This window comes from Pleurodeles waltl, chromosome 11 (genome assembly GCF_031143425.1).
Source record: "Pleurodeles waltl isolate 20211129_DDA chromosome 11, aPleWal1.hap1.20221129, whole genome shotgun sequence".
NCBI lineage: Eukaryota > Metazoa > Chordata > Amphibia > Caudata > Salamandridae > Pleurodeles > Pleurodeles waltl.
The window spans coordinates 4,645,649-4,665,368 of NC_090450.1; the positions used below are offsets into that span (position 1 = coordinate 4,645,649).

At 49.2% G+C, this 19,720-nt stretch overlaps 1 protein-coding gene across 1 annotated transcript in view; it reads left to right on the forward strand.

Moving 5' to 3' along the window:
• Positions 1 to 19,720, forward strand: part of LOC138265210 (probable cation-transporting ATPase 13A4) — a 389,906-nt gene that overhangs the window by 81,947 nt on the left and 288,239 nt on the right. Inside the window, 1 exon segment of the mRNA XM_069212761.1 lies at positions 3,090 to 3,170. Within this exon segment, the coding sequence (XP_069068862.1) occupies positions 3,090 to 3,170 (81 nt within the window).

Below are 19,720 nucleotides of genomic sequence, written 5' to 3' on the forward strand. Positions count from 1 at the left end.
ATTGTAGTTTCTGCCATCTTAGGAGTGGCAGAACAGAGGATTCTGGGTAGCTAAGGTGACCTGTCCAACCAATGTGGTCACCCCAGGGGTGAATTAGTTGTAGGAGCTAGCTGCCCATTGCCCTCTAGCCTCCACACCTCTAACTCCCCTTAATCCAGGATTTAAAGGACACCCAGATACCAGAACCTCAGATTTGATGGACTAACTTGGAAGGACACAGAGAAGCTCTACATCACCAAAAATCAGACTCTGCCCACGGCTCCAAATCAAAAGAGGGAAACCCTGTGCATGAGGCAACAGACTGGGACCTGCATGATCTATCCGAAACCTTGGCTGAAACATTTCACCCCCAACCGGAGGGACCCCTGTGGAAGCCAGAAGTGCTCTCAGTCTCCCATGGACTAGTGGCACCAGTCCGCTGCAAATTGTAGGTAAAAAGACGTTCTGAAACCAAACAATCACTAGCTATCAGGTCCACGAAGGGATTGTACAGATCCAGTTGGTGTAGTACATTCTGGGAGTCCAGCCTTCCATGAAGTAACAGGCCTCAACCACACTCCCCTGGACCTCCAAATGTCCCCAAAGCATCTTGCTGTGCTTACCACTGCTAAGGCTTGTTGGTCACCAGCTAGGTTACTGACCCCTTAACTCAATGCTACAAGACAAGAGAACAACCCAGAACCTGTGACTAACATCAATAGTTACTCTACAGCTGAGTGTTTGAATCCCTTTTTCCGCAGCACTGTGTATATGGTAAAAACAGCACCAGCCCGAGCCCCGTTCAGCACCACAGACAGCCATGAAAAATGTGCACTCAGACCCGTGGGCCTGGCAGGAGCGAACTGACTGTTGTGGCTTGCTCCCATGGACCTGGCCACATTAACTCTGGAAGGATTCCCTCCAGCTCAACCTCCAAGTGGTTGAATTCCCCCAGTGGCATCCCTGCCATTGACTTCAACACAAATCTCGTTCACCACCACAGACAACTAGGACAACTCTACACCCAGGCTCCACGAGCCAGGTAAAACTGCTCGGACTGCTGTGATCTGGTCCAAGGGACATCACTAACTTAACCCCCAAGGGGTTCACGTAACTCACTTTCTATCTTCATTTTGTTTATCATACCACATTATCCCAGTGACTTCGATGAAATGTTTAAATGCAGTTTCTGCAGTGATTTTCTATTACTTCTGAAATCGATACCGCTGGTTCTCTCAAACGTATACTGTTTTTTTGGAGTGTAAAATCGTAAACAAATGAGCCCTATTTTAATAAATTGGTGTCTGATTGAACTACTTAGCATCAATGTTTGTGCTGTGAAATGCTTTAACACATGTTCCTCTAAGTAAAGCCTGACTGCTTTAGCCACACTAGCAGGACTGAGCTAAAGGTTTCCTAGTGTGAATCCAAGGACCATCTCTGGGGTACTGCAATAGTTTCAAATGGTGAGGACTAACCCCACACCACACAATACTCCACTTTCCTACAATTGCTTAGAAAGTTATGAGTTTGTGTTTGTTCATAGTGGTGATGAAATGTATAGCTGGTCTTCTGATATCCCTGTGATATTATATTCCGTTTTCTTATTGAGATTTCACACCTGCCTTTCAATTTATATTTGACGCGCTGAGAAGTAAGTGGGTCAGGGTTCAGGTTCTGGAAGGGTTGATGAAACGGTTTAGCGTTGGGTTGTTACTGGTTGTGAGAAGGATGTTTTTCTGAGGTCTGTTATCTCTTTCCTAATGTTGTTCACTTGGGGCCCTAGAGAGAGATGGCATCAATGTGGTTTGTGCCACTGGTAAACAGCCAATCAGAAATGCTGCCGGCAGGACCACGCTGAGGATGCTGTGATCAGTCTGATGTAAGAGACAAAAGACAGTCACATCTCTTCATCTTTGTCCTCCATGGTGACTTGCTTGCCACCTGCACGCCTCGTAGGTAATTGTGGGGACTGGTCCATTCCTACGTGATGTTTTCTCAACACGCATGGCAACTACAACTTCATCCAAGTTGCATGTTAGCACTCAGAACACATGATGCCATGTTATGCTGTCTCGTCCCTGCCAACCACCTACGTACTCAAGCCCGCCCAGTATTATCTGTCACCTCCATGTGCCCATTCACCAGAGGACCAGCGCACCTGCCCCCTTCACCACACTTCTCACCGTTACAATACTGGCCACCCCTGCTATGCATTTCTGTTTTTATGTCAGAATGCAAGCATGGTCATCATCATATATGACCAAACAGAATATCTTGCGTGCTCTTCAGCATAGATTCTTACCAGATGTCCTGTGACACTTGGACAAACCAAGAGATCCAGAGCCATGTAGAACCACCTCCCAACATCCTCCGAAGCACCCCAATCGAGCACTTGCACACATCGCTATCTGACCAAAACAACACTGCAACACACAAGTCACAAATGCCAATGCCCAGATTTACAAAAGGTTTGCATTGGGGTTGCGGGCCAGATTTATAAATAGTTTTCTGAACTACAGGAAGATTGTGTTGTTTTGATAAAAGCAAATATGAAGAGACTGTGGGTCTGATCTAGAACTGAGGGGATGAGTTACTCCATCACAACAGTGACAGATATCATGTCCACCAAAATCTAAATTCCATTGGATATATTGGGACGGAGTAACCGTCTGCCAAGTTCTAAATAAGGCCCTGTTTCTCCTAAAAATAGTGTTTTGTGACAATAGCTTTGCAAAGGTCACTCTTAAACGCAAAGAATATGTGAAAAATTCTCACAAAAATTGACTCTGAGTTGCCCATCAGTGAAGTTGCAAACAGAAAATTTATTTTTGTGTGCAAAGCTTGCCACTTTGCTGATCACTAAGTGCAAAGCCTGAAACCTGTCCATCTTATCCATCTCAGATTGATGGGAGCCTGAGCGAGCTCACCTGGATTTCCAAGAATAGTCTGGAGCTTGCTCACAGGTGTACGCAGAAGGCTCGTTCACACACTGGGCTACTTCCATGGGCTGTTGCATGGGTAATGATACATTGTGTGGTGTTTGGGATCTGTGAGGCCATATGTCACTTGTATAATGGGTACATTAACTGACTGTTTACTCATTCCAGGGCTCTGGAGGACAGGTACTCCTGCGTCGACATACACACAAAGTTCGGATCTGGATTCACAAGTGAAGAACAAGAAATCGGGTATGAGGACTGCAACCATCGAATTCATACCAGTGGCATCTTTGGGGCATGGCTGTTCATAGAGCAGCTAGTGCTGTGGCATCGGGGGTGGCGGGAGTGTGTAAGATACCCTACCGGGCATTACTTTGCTTGCAGAATATTTAACAGGCTCGCTCTATTTTTAGGTTGAAGCGTAAAAGACAGTGCAGCTGTCTGGTTGCAAAGACATATTGAGAGATGCGGAAAGCTTCTCCTAGGAAGCCATTCCACCAGTTGCTTACCATTGGCTTTGTGTTTTGTAACACACATTTGCTTGGTTTCTATTCAGTGGCTTTATTTATTTTAGGCCATAGAGAATGTCTTTGTCCCACTCAATAGGTATAGCCTCTACCATCTCTCCGACTGGCTCCATGTTTTCTTCCATAAGCGTCCGCTTTCCAGGAGCTCTTTTTCCTTTTTCTTGAGGCACTCCTTGGGAGTGCTTGTGTTTTCAGCTGTCCCTTTTATACACTAGCTCAGGAAGCAGCCGCCGCAGCTCAGTGGATTATAATAAACTTACAAAATGAGAGGAGTTTATGAAGTGAACTATGGGACAAACTTGCTAGGTGCAAGGAGTGTTAAAGGAGAGGCTGCACATGTCATTTTAGGTACCTGTAAATGAACTGTGCAAATATTTCACAATATATTGGTGGTTAGGAAAGCACAAATGAAGCGCATTTTTTGTAATTCTGCAGTGTGGTGGAAACAAAGATATAATAAGAACAAAGCAAGTCTATAGACTTGGTGATGCGCAGATGATATATTCGCTGAAACGATCTACGCGCATCATAGTTTGTGCACTGTTTGGGTGCCTCAGTAAACCCGTGTGTCTGGCGCATTGAGTGACCACTACGGTGGAAGATGTGTTATCAGTACACGTCAATGGCCACCTCTCCAGGCTGTGGTAGCAGGATTCCAGAGAGGGGAGGGTGAGGAGAGGAGGATTGAGAAAGAGGGGGCAGAGAGGAGAGGGAGGAGGAGAGGAGGATGGAGAAAGAGGGGGCAGAGAGGAGAGGGAGGAGGAGAGGAGGATGGAGAAAGAGGGGGCAGAGAGGAGAGGGAGGAGGAGAGGAGGATGGAGAAAGAGGGGGCAGAGAGGAGAGGGAGGAGGAGAGAGTGGATAGAGGGGCAGAGTGAGAGAGGGAGGAGAAGAGAGTGGATAGAGGGGGAGAGGAGGGTGGAGCAAAGGGGCACAGAGGAGAGGGGGTAGCTGAGGAGGATATAGAGAGGGGCAGAGAGGAGAGGAGGACGGAGAGGGGGTAGGGAGGAGGGGCGCAGAGAGGAGATAGAAAGGAGAGGAGGATGGAGAGAGGGAGGAGGATGGAGAGGAGGAAAAGAGAGTGGATAGAGGGGCAGAGAGGAGAGGGGGAGAGGAGGATGGAGCGAAGGGGCACAGAGGAGAGGGGTAGCTGAGGAGGATGTAGAGAGGGGCAGAGAGGAGAGGGAGGAGAGGAGGATGGAGAGAAGGGCAGAGAGGAGAGGGAGGAGGAGAGAGTGGATAGAGGGGCAGAGAGGAGAGGGGGAGAGGAGGTGTAGGAAAGTACCATCTTGCCTGGCATGTTACCCCCATTTTTCACTGTATATATGTTGTTTTAGTTGTATGTGTCACTGGGACCCTGGTAACCCAGGGCCCCAGTGCTCATAAGTGTGCCTGAATGTGTTACCTGTGTAGTGACTAACTGTCTCACTGAGGCTCTGCTAACCAGAACCTCAGTGGTTATGCTCTCTCATTTCTTTCCAAATTGTCACTGACAGGCTAGTGACCATTTTTACCAATTTACATTGGCTTACTGGAACACCCTTATAATTCCCTAGTATATGGTACTGAGGTACCCAGGGTATTGGGGTTCCAGGAGATCCCTATGGGCTGCAGCATTTCTTTTGCCACCCATAGGGAGCTCTGACAATTCTTACACAGGCCTGCCACTGCAGCCTGAGTGAAATAACGTCCACGTTATTTCACAGCCATTTTACACTGCACTTAAGTAACTTATAAGTCACCTATATGTCTAACCTTTACCTGGTAAAGGTTAGGTGCAAAGTTACTTAGTGTGAGGGCACCCTGGCACTAGCCAAGGTGCCCCCACATTGTTCAGAGCCAATTCCCTGAACTTTGTGAGTGCGGGGACATCATTACACGCGTGCACTACATATAGGTCACTACCTATATGTAGCTTCACAATGGTAACTCCGAATATGGCCATGTAACATGTCTATGATCATGGAATTGCCCCCTCTATGCCATCCTGGCATAGTTGGCACAATCCCATGATCCCAGTGGTCTGTAGCACAGACCCTGGTACTGCCAAACTGCCCTTCCTGGGGTTTCACTGCAGCTGCTGCTGCTGCCAACCCCTCAGACAGGCAGCTGCCCTCCTGGGGTCCAGCCAGGCCTGGCCCAGGATGGCAGAACAAAGAACTTCCTCTGAGAGAGGGTGTGACACCCTCTCCCTTTGGAAAATGGTGTGAAGGCAGGGGAGGAGTAGCCTCCCCCAGCCTCTGGAAATGCTTTGTTGGGCACAGATGTGCCCAATTCTGCATAAGCCAGTCTACACCGGTTCAGGGACCCCTTAGCCCCTGCTCTGGCGCGAAACTGGACAAAGGAAAGGGGAGTGACCACTCCCCTGACCTGCACCTCCCCTGGGAGGTGTCCAGAGCTCCTCCAGTGGGCTCCAGACCTCTGCCATCTTGGAAACAGAGGTGCTGCTGGCACACTGGACTGCTCTGAGTGGCCAGTGCCACCAGGTGACGTCAGAGACTCCTGCTGATAGGCTCCTTCAGGTGTTAGTAGCCTATCCTCTCTCCTAGGTAGCCAAACCCTCTTTTCTGGCTATTTAGGGTCTCTGTCTCTGGGGAAACGGTAGATAACGAATGCATGAGCTCAGCCGAGTTCCTCTGCATCTCTCTCTTCACCTTCTGATAAGGAATCGACCGCTGACCGCGCTGGAAGCCTGCAAACCTGCAACATAGTAGCAAAGACGACTACTGCAACTCTGTAACGCTGATCCTGCCGCCTTCTCTACTGTTTTCCTGCTTGTGCATGCTGTGGGGGTAGCCTGCCTCCTCTCTGCACCAGAAGCTCCGAAGAAATCTCCCGTGGGTCGACGGAATCTTCCCCCTGCAACCGCAGGCACCAAAAAGCTGCATTACCGGTCCCTTGGGTCTCCTCTCAGCACGACGAGCGAGGTCCCTCGAATCCAGCGACTCTGTCCAAGTGACCCCCACAGTCCAGTGACTCTTCAGCCCAAGTTTGGTGGAGGTAAGTCCTTGCCTCACCTCGCTGGGCTGCATTGCTGGGAACCGCGACTTTGCAGCTACTCCGGCCCCTGTGCACTTCCGGCGGAAATCCTTTGTGCACAGCCAAGCCTGGGTCCACGGCACTCTAACCTGCATTGCACGACTTTCTAAGTTGGTCTCCGGCGACGTGGGACTCCTTTGTGCAACTTCGGCGAGCACCGTTTCACGCATCCTCGTAGTGCCTGTTTCTGGCATTTCTCAGGGTGCTACCTGCTTCAGTGAGGGCTCTTTGTCTTGCTCGACGTCTCCTCTCTCTTCAGGTCCAATTTGCGACCTCCTGATCCCTCCTGGGCCCCAGCAGCGTCCAAAAACGCTAACCGCACGCTTTGCAGCTAGCAAGTCTTGTTAGCGTCCTTTCGGCGGGAAAACACTTCTGCACGACTCTCCAAGGCGAGAGGGATCCGTCCACCTCTAGCCCTTTTCGTTCCTGCAGAAACCTCAGCTTCTTCTGTCCAGTCGAAGCTTCTTTGCACCCGCAGCTGGCATTTCCTGGGCATCTGCCCATCTCCGACTTGCTTGTGACTTTTGGACTTGGTCCCCTTGTTCCACAGGTACCCTAGATTGGAAATCCACAGTTGTTGCATTGCTGGTTTGTGTCTCTCCTGCATTATTCCTCTAACACGACTACTTTGTCCTTAGGGGAACTTTAGTGCACTTTACACTCACTTTTCAGGGTCTTGGGGAGGGTTATTTTTCTAACTCTCACTATTTTCTAATAGTCCCAGCGACCCTCTACAAGGTCACATAGGTTTGGGGTCCATTCGTGGTTCGCATTCCACTTTTGGAGTATATGGTTTGTGTTGCCCCTATCCCTATGTTTCCCCATTGCATCCTATTGTAACTATACATTGTTTGCACTGTTTTCTAAGACTATACTGCATATTTTTGCTATTGTGTATATATATCTTGTGTATATTTCCTATCCTCTCACTGAGGGTACACTCTAAGATACTTTGGCATATTGTCATAAAAATAAAGTACCTTTATTTTTAGTATAACTGTGTATTGTGTTTTCTTATGATATTGTGCATATGACACTAAGTGGTACTGTAGTAGCTTCACACGTCTCCTAGTTCAGCCTAAGCTGCTCTGCTAAGCTACCATTATCTATCAGCCTAAGCTGCTAGACACCCTATACACTAATAAGGGATAACTGGGCCTGGTGCAAGGTGCAAGTACCCCTTAGTACTCACTACAAGCCAGTCCAGCCTCCTACATTGGTTGTGCAGTGGTGGGATAAGTGCTTGAGACTACTTACCACTCTTGTCATTGTACTTTTCATAAGAGAAAAATATACAAAACAAGGTCAGTGTATATACACATAGCCAAAAAGTTTTGCATTTCCTCTTTTCACTCTTTTCTAAGTGCTGAAAAGTACCTCTAAAACTTTCAAAAAGTTCTTAAAAGTTTAAAAAGTTTTTTTCTGTCTTTCCAAAAAGTTCTGAAAACTTTTTTCTCTTTTTCTATCACTTTAACTCTCTCTAAAAATGTCTGGCACAGGCCAACGTGTTGATCTGTCCAAACTTGCATATGACAACCTTAGCTGGAAAAGAGCAAGGAGTCTCTGTATAGAGAGAGGTTTGAGTGTAGGGAAGAATCCTTCCTTGGAACTGTTACTTAACATGCTTAGAGAACAAAATAAGGCCATAGGTGCCCCATCTGTTGAAAAAGTACCTAATAGTTCCCAATTTGATTCAGGGACTCCCCCAGGAAAAGATTCAGGAAATAAACTTCCTAGCCTGCCCATTACTAGACAATCTAGCATAGATGGTAATGATGATGAGCCACACCAAATAAATAATGTTGTCTCACATCATAGCAAAAGCATTTATTCTCACCATACTGGTAGTAATGTTTCTGTAAACCAAGCTGTTAGGGTGGCTTCTGTAAGGGACAGGTCTCCTTCTGTTCATTCCCATCATAGCTCTGTTTCTAGAAATGTCCCTCCCACCAACCCTGATGACAGAATGTTAGAGAGGGAACTCAATAAGTTGAGGGTGGAACAAACCAGACTGAAGCTTAAAAAGCAACAGCTGGATTTGGATAGACAGTCTTTTGAATTAGAGAAGGAAAGACAGAAGTTGGGTTTAGATACCCATGGTGGCAGCAGCAGTATTCCCCATAGTCATCCTGCAAAAGAGCATGATTCCAGGAATCTGCACAAGATAGTTCCCCCTTATAAGGAGGGGGTGACATTAACAAGTGGTTTGCTGCACTTGAGAGGGCCTGTGTTGTACAGGATGTCCCTCAAAGGCAGTGGGCTGCTATCCTATGGCTATCATTTAGTGGAAAAGGTAGGGATAGGCTCCTTACTGTGAAAGAAAATGATGCTAATAATTTCCAAGTTCTTAAGAATGCACTCCTGGATGGTTATGGCTTAACCACTGAACAGTACAGGATAAAGTTCAGAGAGACCAAAAAGGAGTCTTCACTAGACTGGGTTGATTTCATTGACCATTCAGTGAAGGCCTTGGAGGGGTGGTTACATGGCAGTAAAGTTACTGATTATGACAGCCTGTATAACGTAATCCTGAGAGAGCATATTCTTAATAATTGTGTGTCTGATTTGTTGCACCAGTACTTGGTGGACTCTGATCTGACCTCTCCCCAAGAATTGGGAAAGAAGGCAGACAAATGGGTCAGAACAAGAGTGAACAGAAAAGTTCATACAGGGGGTGACAAAGATGGCAACAAAAAGAAGGATGGTAAGTCTTCTGACAAGGGTGGGGACAAATCTAAAAATGAGTCTTCATCAGGCCCACAAAAACACTCTGGTGGGGGTGGTGGGTCCAAATCCTCCTTTAATCAGAACAAGGAAAAAAACCATGGTGCTATTTATGTAAAATAAAAGGCCATTGGACAACAGATCCCAGTTGTCCAAAGAAAGGCACCACAGCTCCTACCACTACAACCCCTACTGCTACACCTAGTGTCCCTACTAATAGCAGTGGTGGTGGGAGCAAACCTACTAATAGCCAATCCAAGGGAGTAGCTGGGCTCACTTTTGGTAATTTAGTTGGGGTTGGTCTAATTAGGGAGACCACAGAGGCTACTTTAGTCTCTGAAGGGGCTATTGATTTAGCCACTTTGGTTGCTTGCCCCCATAACTTGGAGAAGTACAAGCAACTAACCCTAATAAATGGTGTTGAGGTCCAGGCCTACAGGGACACAGGTGCCAGTGTCACAATGGTGATTGAGAAACTGGTGCACCCTGAACAACACATACTTGGACACCAGTACCAAGTAACCGATGCTCACAACATAACACAAAGCCACCCCATGGCTGTTGTAAATGTCAACTGGGGGGGGTAACTGGTCCAAAGAAAGTTGTGGTAGCTTCAGATTTACCTGTAGACTGTCTATTAGGGAATGATTTGGAGACATCAGCTTGGTCAGATGTGGAGTTGGAGGCCCATGCAGCAATGCTGGGCATTCCAGGGCATATTTTTGCTTTGACAAGGGCTCAGGCCAAAAAGCAAAAAGGACATGGAAGCTTGGATCCTGGAACAATGGACCAAGTGCTCCCTAAAGCTAGGGCTAGTAGAAGCAAACCACTTCCTACTATCCCTCCCTCTACAGTGGATTCTACTTCTGAGGAAGAAGAATTCCCTCCCTGTGCAGAACCTACACCAGAGGAGCTTGAAGCAGACACTGCTGAGCTTTTGGGTGAAGGGGGGCCTGCCAGAGAGGAGCTGAGTGTGGCACAGCAAACCTGTCCCACATTAGAGGGTCTCAGACAGCAAGCTGTCAAACAGGCTAATGGGGATGTCAGTGACTCTCACAGAGTTTACTGGGAGGACAACCTCTTGTACACTGAGCATAGAGATCCTAAACCTGGAGCTGCCAGGAGATTAGTGATTCCTCAGGAGTACAGAAAGTTCCTCCTAACACTGGCACATGACATTCCCTTAGCTGGGCACCTAGGACAAATGAAAACTTGGGACAGGCTTGTTCCCCTGTTTCATTGGCCTAGGATGTCTGAGGACACAAAGGAATTTTGTAAGTCCTGTGAAACCTGTCAAGCCAGTGGCAAGACAGGTGGCACACCAAAGGCACCCCTTATTCCACTGCCTGTGGTTGGGGTTCCCTTTGAAAGGGTAGGGGTTGACATAGTTGGCCCCCTTGACCCTCCTACTGATTCAGGCAATAGGTTTATCTTGGTGGTAGTGGACCATGCCACAAGATATCCTGAAGCAATTCCTTTAAGGACCACTACAGCTCCTGCAGTGGCAAAGGCCCTCCTGGGAATATTTTCCAGGGTGGGCTTCCCAAAGGAAATAGTATCAGACAGAGGAAGCAATTTCATGTCTGCATACTTAAAGGCCATGTGGAAGGATTGTGGTGTAACGTACAAGTTCACAACACCCTATCATCCACAAACAAATGGACTGGTGGAGAGATTTAATAAAACTCTCAAAGGCATGATTATGGGTCTCCCTGAAAAACTCCGCAGGAGATGGGATATCCTTCTACCATGCCTCCTTTTTGCCTACAGGGAGGTACCCCAGAAAGGAGTGGGCTTCAGCCCCTTAGAACTTCTTTTTGGACACCCTGTTAGGGGTCCACTCACACTTGTAAAGGAGGGTTGGGAACAACCTTTAAAAGCTCCTAAGCAGGATATTGTGGATTATGTACTTGGCCTCAGATCAAGGATGGCTGAGTACATGAAAAAGGCCAGTAAAAACCTTCAGGCCAGCCAAGAGCTCCAGAAGCAATGGCATGATCAGAAGGCTGTTTTGGTTCAGTACCAACCAGGGCAGAAAGTGTGGGTCTTGGAGCCTGTGGCCCCAAGAGCACTCCAAGATAAATGGAGTGGACCCCACACAATTGTTGAAAAGAAGGGTGAAGTCACCTACTTGGTTGACTTAGGCACTGCCAGGAGTCCCCTTAGGGTGCTCCATGTCAACCGCCTGAAACCCTACTATGACAGGGCTGATCTCACCCTGCTAATGGCAACAGATGAGGGACAGGAAGAAGACAGTGATCCTCTACCTGATCTCTTCTCTTCCACAGATCAAGATGCTCTTGTGGAAGGTGTAGTTTTGGCTGATTGTCTTACTTCTGAGCAGAAAGACAATTGCATAAATCTCCTAGGACAATTTTCAGAACTCTTCTCTACTGTGCCAGGCACCACTTCTTGGTGTGAGCACACTATAGATACTGGAGACAGTTTACCTGTCAAAAGTAAGATCTATAGGCAGCCTGACCATGTCAGGGACTGCATAAAGCAAGAAGTTCAGAAAATGTTGGAACTAGGAGTGGTTGAGCACTCTGACAGTCCATGGGCTTCTCCTGTGGTACTGGTACCAAAACCCAATTCTAAAGATGGAAAGAAGGAAATGCGGTTTTGTGTAGACTATAGAGGTCTCAACTTGGTAACCAAAACTGATGCTCACCCTATACCCAGGGCAGATGAGCTTATAGATACACTGGCATCTGCCAAGTATCTAAGCACTTTTGATTTGACTGCAGGGTATTGGCAGATCAAATTATCAGAAGATGCTAAACCTAAGACTGCATTTTCGACCATTGGAGGACATTACCAGTTTACTGTAATGCCTTTTGGTTTGAAAAATGCACCTGCCACTTTTCAAAGGTTGGTGAACACAGTACTGCAAGGGCTGGAAGCTTTCAGTGCAGCATATTTGGACGATATAGCTGTCTTTAGCTCCAGCTGGGATGATCACCTGGTCCACCTATGGAAAGTTTTGGAGGCCCTGCAAAAGGCAGGCCTCACTATCAAGGCTTCAAAGTGCCAGATAGGGCAGGGTAAGGTGGTTTATCTGGGACACCTTGTTGGTGGGGAACAGATTGCACCACTTCAGGGGAAAATCCAAACTATTATTGATTGGGTTCCCCCTACCACTCAGACTCAGGTGAGAGCCTTCCTAGGCCTCACTGGGTATTACAGGAGGTTCATTAAGAACTATGGCTCCATTGCAGCCCCTCTTAATGATCTCACATCCAAGAAAATGCCTAAAAAGGTATTATGGACAGCAAACTGTCAGAAAGCTTTTCAGGAGCTGAAGCAGGCCATGTGCTCTGCATCTGTCCTGAAAAGCCCTTGTTACTCTAAAAAATTCTATGTCCAAACTGATGCATCTGAATTAGGAGTAGGGGCAGTCCTATCACAACTTAATTCTGAGGGCCAGGATCAACCTGTTGCTTTTATTAGTAGAAGGTTGACCCCTAGAGAAAAGCGTTGGTCTGCCATTGAGAGGGAGGCCTTTGCTGTGGTCTGGGCTCTGAAGAAGTTGAGGCCATACCTGTTTGGCACTCACTTCATTGTTCAGACAGACCACAAACCTCTACTTTGGCTAAAACAAATGAAAGGTGAAAATCCTAAATTGTTGAGGTGGTCCATATCCCTACAGGGAATGGACTATACAGTGGAACATAGACCTGGGAGTAGCCACTCCAATGCAGATGGACTCTCCAGATATTTCCACTTAGACAATGAAGACTCATCAGGTCATGGCTAGTCTTATTGTCCTTCGTTTGGGGGGGGGGTTGTGTAGGAAAGTACCATCTTGCCTGGCATGTTACCCTCATTTTTCACTGTATATATGTTGTTTTAGTTGTATGTGTCACTGGGACCCTGGTAACCCAGGGCCCCAGTGCTCATAAGTGTGCCTGAATGTGTTACCTGTGTAGTGACTAACTGTCTCACTGAGGCTCTGCTAACCAGAACCTCAGTGGTTATGCTCTCTCATTTCTTTCCAAATTGTCACTGACAGGCAAGTGACCATTTTTACCAATTTACATTGACTTACTGGAACACCCTTATAATTCCCTAGTATATGGTACTGAGGTACCCAGGGTATTGGGGTTCCAGGAGATCCCTATGGGCTGCAGCATTTCTTTTGCCACCCATAGGGAGCTCTGACAATTCTTACACAGGCCTGCCACTGCAGCCTGAGTGAAATAACGTCCACGTTATTTCACAGCCATTTTACACTGCACTTAAGTAACTTATAAGTCACCTATATGTCTAACCTTTACCTGGTAAAGGTTAGGTGCAAAGTTACTTAGTGTGAGGGCACCCTGGCACTAGCCAAGGTGCCCCCACATTGTTCAGAGCCAATTCCCTGAACTTTGTGAGTGCGGGGACATCATTACACGCGTGCACTACATATAGGTCACTACCTATATGTAGCTTCACAATGGTAACTCCGAATATGGCCATGTAACATGTCTATGATCATGGAATTGCCCCCTCTATGCCATCCTGGCATAGTTGGCACAATCCCATGATCCCAGTGGTCTGTAGCACAGACCCTGGTACTGCCAAACTGACCTTCCTGGGGTTTCACTGCAGCTGCTGCTGCTGCCAACCCCTCAGACAGGCAGCTGCCCTCCTGGGGTCCAGCCAGGCCTAGCCCAGGATGGCAGAACAAAGAACTTCCTCTGAGAGAGGGTGTGACACCCTCTCCCTTTGGAAAATGGTGTGAAGGCAGGGGAGGAGTAGCCTCCCCCAGCCTCTGGAAATGCTTTGTTGGGCACAGATGTGCCCAATTCTGCATAAGCCAGTCTACACCGGTTCAGGGACCCCTTAGCCCCTGCTCTGGCGCGAAACTGGACAAAGGAAAGGGGAGTGACCACTCCCCTGACCTGCACCTCCCCTGGGAGGTGTCCAGAGCTCCTCCAGTGTGCTCCAGACCTCTGCCATCTTGGAAACAGAGGTGCTGCTGGCACACTGGACTGCTCTGAGTGTCCAGTGCCACCAGGTGACGTCAGAGACTCCTGCTGATAGGCTCCTTCAGGTGTTAGTAGCCTATCCTCTCTCCTAGGTAGCCAAACCCTCTTTTCTGGCTATTTAGGGTCTCTGTCTCTGGGGAAACGGTAGATAACGAATGTATGAGCTCAGCCGAGTTCCTCTGCATCTCTCTCTTCACCTTCTGATAAGGAATCGACCGCTGAACGCGCTGGAAGCCTGCAAACCTGCAACATAGTAGCAAAGACGACTACTGCAACTCTGTAACGCTGATCCTGCCGCCTTCTCGACTGTTTTCCTGCTTGTGCATGCTGAGGGGGTAGCCTGCCTCCTCTCTGCACCAGAAGCTCCGAAGAAATCTCCCGTGGGTCGACGGAATCTTCCCCCTGCAACCGCAGGCACCAAAAAGCTGCATTACCGGTCCCTTGGGTCTCCTCTCAGCACGACGAGCGAGGTCCCTCGAATCCAGCGACTCTGTCCAAGTGACCCCCACAGTCCAGTGACTCTTCAGCCCAAGTTTGGTGGAGGTAAGTCCTTGCCTCACCTCGCTGGGCTGCATTGCTGGGAACCGCGACTTTGCAGCTACTCCGGCCCCTGTGCACTTCCGGCGGAAATCCTTTGTGCACGGTCAAGCCTGGGTCCACGGCACTCTAACCTGCATTGCATGACTTTCTAAGTTGGTCTCCGGCGACGTGGGACTCCTTTGTGCAACTTCGGCGAGCACCGTTTCACGCATCCTCGTAGTGCCTGTTTCTGGCACTTCTCCGGGTGCTACCTGCTTCAGTGAGGACTCTTTGTCTTGCTCGACGTCCCCTCTCTCTTCAGGTCCAATTTGCGACCTCCTTGTCTCTCCTGGGCCCCAGCAGCGTCCAAAAACGCTAACCGCACGCTTTGCAGCTAGCAAGGCTTGTTAGCGTCCTTTCGGCGGGAAAACACTTCTGCACGACTCTCCAAGGCGAGAGGGATCCGTCCACCAAAGGGGAAGTCTCTAGCCCTTTTTGTTCCTGCAGAAACCTCAGCTTCTTCTGTCCAGTCGAAGCTTCTTTGCACCCGCAGCTGGCATTTCCTGGGCATCTGCCCATCTCCGACTTGCTTGTGACTTTTGGACTTGGTCCCCTTGTTCCACAGGTACCCTAGATTGGAAATCCACAGTTGTTGCATTGCTGGTTTGTGTCTTTCCTGCATTATTCCTCTAACACGACTACTTTGTCCTTAGGGGAACTTTAGTGCACTTTGCACTCACTTTTCAGGGTCTTGGGGAGGGTTATTTTTCTAACTCTCACTATTTTCTAATAGTCCCAGCGACCCTCTACAAGGTCACATAGGTTTGGGGTCCATTCGTGGTTCGCATTCCACTTTTGGAGTATATGGTTTGTGTTGCCCCTATCCCTATGTTTCCCCATTGCATCCTATTGTAACTATACATTGTTTGCACTGTTTTCTAAGACTATACTGCATATTTTTGCTATTGTGTATATATATCTTGTGTATATTTCCTATCCTCTCACTGAGGGTACACTCTAAGATACTTTGGCATATTGTCATAAAAATAAAGTACCTTTATTTTTAGTATAACTGTGTATTGTGTTTTCTTATGATATTGTGCATATGACACTAAGTGGTACTGTAGTAGCTTCACACGTCTCCTAGTTCAGCCTAAGCTGCTCTGCTAAGCTACCATTATCTATCAGCCTAAGCTGCTAGACACCCTATACACTAATAAGGGATAACTGGGCCTGGTGCAAGGTGCAAGTACCCCTTGGTACTCACTACAAGCCAGTCCAGCCTCCTACAGGAGGATAGAGCGAAGGGGCACAGAGGAGAGGGGGTAGCTGAGGAGGATGTAGAGAGGGGCAGAGAGGAGAGGGAGGAGAAGAGGATGGAGAGAAGGGCAGAGAGGAGATGAGGACGGAGAGGGGGTAGGGAGGAGGGGGCAGAGAGGAGAGAGAGAGGAGGATAGAGAGAGGGAGGAGAGGAGGATGGAGAGGAGGAGAAGAGAGTGGATAGAGGGACAGAGAGAAGAGGGGGAGAGGAGGATGGTGCGAAGGGGCACAGAGGAGAGGGGGTAGCTGAGGAGGATGTAGAGAGGGGCAGAGAGGAGAGGGAGGAGAGGAGATGGAGAGCGGAAGAGAGAGAGGGAGGAGAGGAGGACGGAGAGAGGGCCAGAGAGAAGAGAGGGAGGAGAGGAGGATGGAGAGAAGGGCAGAGAGGAGAGGAGGACGGAGAGGGGGTAGGGAGGAGGGGGCAGAGAGGAGAGAGAGAGAAGAGGATAGAGAGAGGGAGGAGAGGAGGATGTAGAGGGGCAGAGAGAGAGAGGGAGGAGAAGAGAGTGGATAGAGGGGGAGAGGAGGGTGGAGCGAAGGGGCACAGAGGAGAGGGGATAGCTGAGGAGGATGTAGAGAGGGGCAGAGAGGATAGGAGGACGGAGAGGTGGTAGGGAGGAGGGGGCAGAGAGGAGATAGAGAGGAGAGGAGGATAGAGAGAGGGAGGAGGATGGAGAGGAGGAGAAGAGAGTGGATAGAGGGGCAGAGAGGAGAGGGGGAGAGGAGCATGGAGCGAAGGGGCACAGAGGAGAGGGGGTAGCTGAGAAGGATGTAGAGAGGGGCAGAGAGGAGAGGGAGGAGAGGAGGATCTTGAGAGGGGGAGGAGAGGAGGATGTTGAGAGGGGGAGAGCGAGAGAGGAGAGGATGATGTAGAGAGGGGCAGAGAAGATAGAGATAGGAGAGGAGGATGGAGAGAGGGCCAGAGAGGAGAGAAAGCGGAGAGGAGGATGGAGAGAGAGGGGAGGGGGAGGAGGAGAGGAGGATGGAGAGAGAGGGGCAGAGAGGGGAGAAAGCGGAGAGGAGGATAGAGAGAGGGGCAGAAAAGATAGAGATAGGTGAGGAGGATGGATAGACAGGGGCAGAGAAGCGAGGGAGGAGAGGAGGATGGAGAAAGAGGGGGCGGAGAGGCAAGGGAGAAGGAGAGGAGGATGGAGAAAGAGGGGGCAGAGAGGCAAGGGTGGAGAGAGTGGGACAGAGGAGAGCGGTAGAGACCCAGAGATCTATACGCAGTGCTGTAGCTGTCACCAGTGCAGCAGGTGCAGAGACACCGGTGCCCGTAGGTTCAAGCCGCCCAGTGACCCACAACTAGGCGTGTGAATGAATACAGAGGTGGACGTGACCGGCCTCTATAGCATGAGACATCAGGACAGCCCTGCAGCGCCACTGAGCGCATTCCAGTTTATTGGCGCTAAAATCACACCTCCGTCTGGGCGCTACACTCTAGCACAACACTAATGTGACCTTCACTTGCACAGTAGAAAAAAATATATTTCACAATACCCCTTGTAAAGCTTAGAGGGTTGATTATCTGAGCCTTTTAATAGCTTTACATATTAATTAGGATTTACAGAGATTTGTCCCCACGCACATAATTGTCTCACCGCATATGGTGACGTCACCAGAGCAGTGGGTCATTTAAGGACAGAAAACATGAAGAGAACTCCCCGATTCTGAAGTGAGCCGGGCAGGGACAGGGCAGGAGAACTGGTTGGGTGAGGAGCCCTGGGAGGGCAGGGGTGGCGCCCTGCCCAGACAAAAGACGTATTTAACCTGCGCCCTATAAATCCAATGTTTACACCGCACCACACACATCAAATTTATACATGAGGTTAAGCACATCAGAAGAATCACTGGGCCAGACCCACCCAGCTGCACGCTCAGGTACACGAGACCGAGTGACGTGTTAATACTGGCCTGGGGTGAAATCAGGGGGCCGATTTAAGAGCCCCCAGCGCCTCCTTCTGCCACCTCAACTTCATTGTTTTACGCTAGTGTGGCCTAACGAGGCCAAAATCACTGCACCAGATTTACAAAGTGGCGCAATGCATGAATGGTGCCACTCTGTAACCCTTTGCACTACATTATGCCTGCACCAGGCATAGTGGCCCAGATTTAAGAGGGCCTAGCGTCATCTAACGGCACATCAGCATCATTTCTTATATCCTAATGCGGCGTTAGATGGCCAAAAATGTCGCTCCAGGTTCACACAAGTAGTTAAATGCATGCATTGTGCCACGTTGTAACCTCTTGGACCACGTTATGCCTGTGCCAGGCATAATGGCCCAGATTTAAGAGGACTTGGGCCATCTACCAGCACATTAGCACCATTTCTTATATCCTAGTGCGGCGTTAGATGGACAAAAATGCAGCTCTAGGTTTACAAAGTGGCGCAATGCTTGCATTGTGCCATGTTGTAACCTCTCACGCCACATTATGCATGTGCCAGGCATAATGGCCCAGATTTAAGAGGGCCTATCGCCATCTAATGACAACTCAGCATAATTTCTTATATCCTAATGCGACGTTAGATGGCCAAAAATGCTGCTGCAGGTATACAAAGTAGTGCAATGCATGCATTGTGCCACGTTGTAACTTCTTGGAACATGTTATGCCTGTGCCAGGCATAATGGCCCAGATTTAAGAGGGCCTAGAGCCATCTAACAGCACATTAGCACCATTTATTATATCCTAATGCAGAGGTAGATGGCCAAAAATGTTGCTCCAGGTTTACAAAGTGATGCAATGCTTGCATCGCGCTACCTTGTAACCTCCTGCGCCACATTATGCCTGTGCCAGGCATTATGTATGCGGGGGCATTCTGGCGCTAGGGGACCTGAAAAAATGGTGCCATTATTTCTGCCATTTGTAACGCTTCCGCAGAGCAGGTATTAAAAGGAGGCTCCCATTCGTTTCAATGGGCCTCTGGGTGCTTTGCAAGATTAGCAGCAAAATGTTTGACGCCAATCCTGCAAAGCACCGAACTTGCGACAAAACTTTTGCTGCTAGTTCCCTAACTACCCTAGGTGCAGCGCCACTTTTCATGAATCTTCCTCCAGGTGTTTACCATGGCTCTTGCTGAACCCGATGTTTGCACTTCACTACGCCAGATTAGACCCTTACTTCCGGTCAGATAATTGTTTGTTTTAGGCCAGACGCAATGAAATGTACACCTTGCTCAGGTGCTTAAAGTGGGCCTAGACCACACCATATGCTGACACAGGCGGTCATTCTGACCCTGGCGGTCTTTGACCGCCAGGGCGGAGGACTGCGGGAGCACCGCCGACAGGCCGGCGGTGCTCCAATGGGGATTCCGACCGCGGCGGTAAAGCCGCGGTCGGACCGGCACCACTGGCGGGGTCCCGCCAGTGTACCGCGGCCCCATTGAATCCTCCGCGGCGGCGCAGCTTGCTGCACCGCTGCGGGGATTCCGACCCCCCCTACCGCCATCCAGATCCCGGCGGTCGGACCGCCGAGATCCGGATGGCGGTAGGGGGGGTCGCGGGGCCCCTGGGGGCCCCTGCAGTGCCCATGCCACTGGCATGGGCATTGCAGGGGCCCCCGTAAGAGGGCCCCTAAATGTATTTCACTGTCTGCTGCGCAGACAGTGAAATACGCGACGGGTGCAACTGCACCCGTCGCACAGCTTCCACTCCGCCGGCTCGATTCCGAGCCGGCTTCATCGTGGAAGCCTCTTTCCC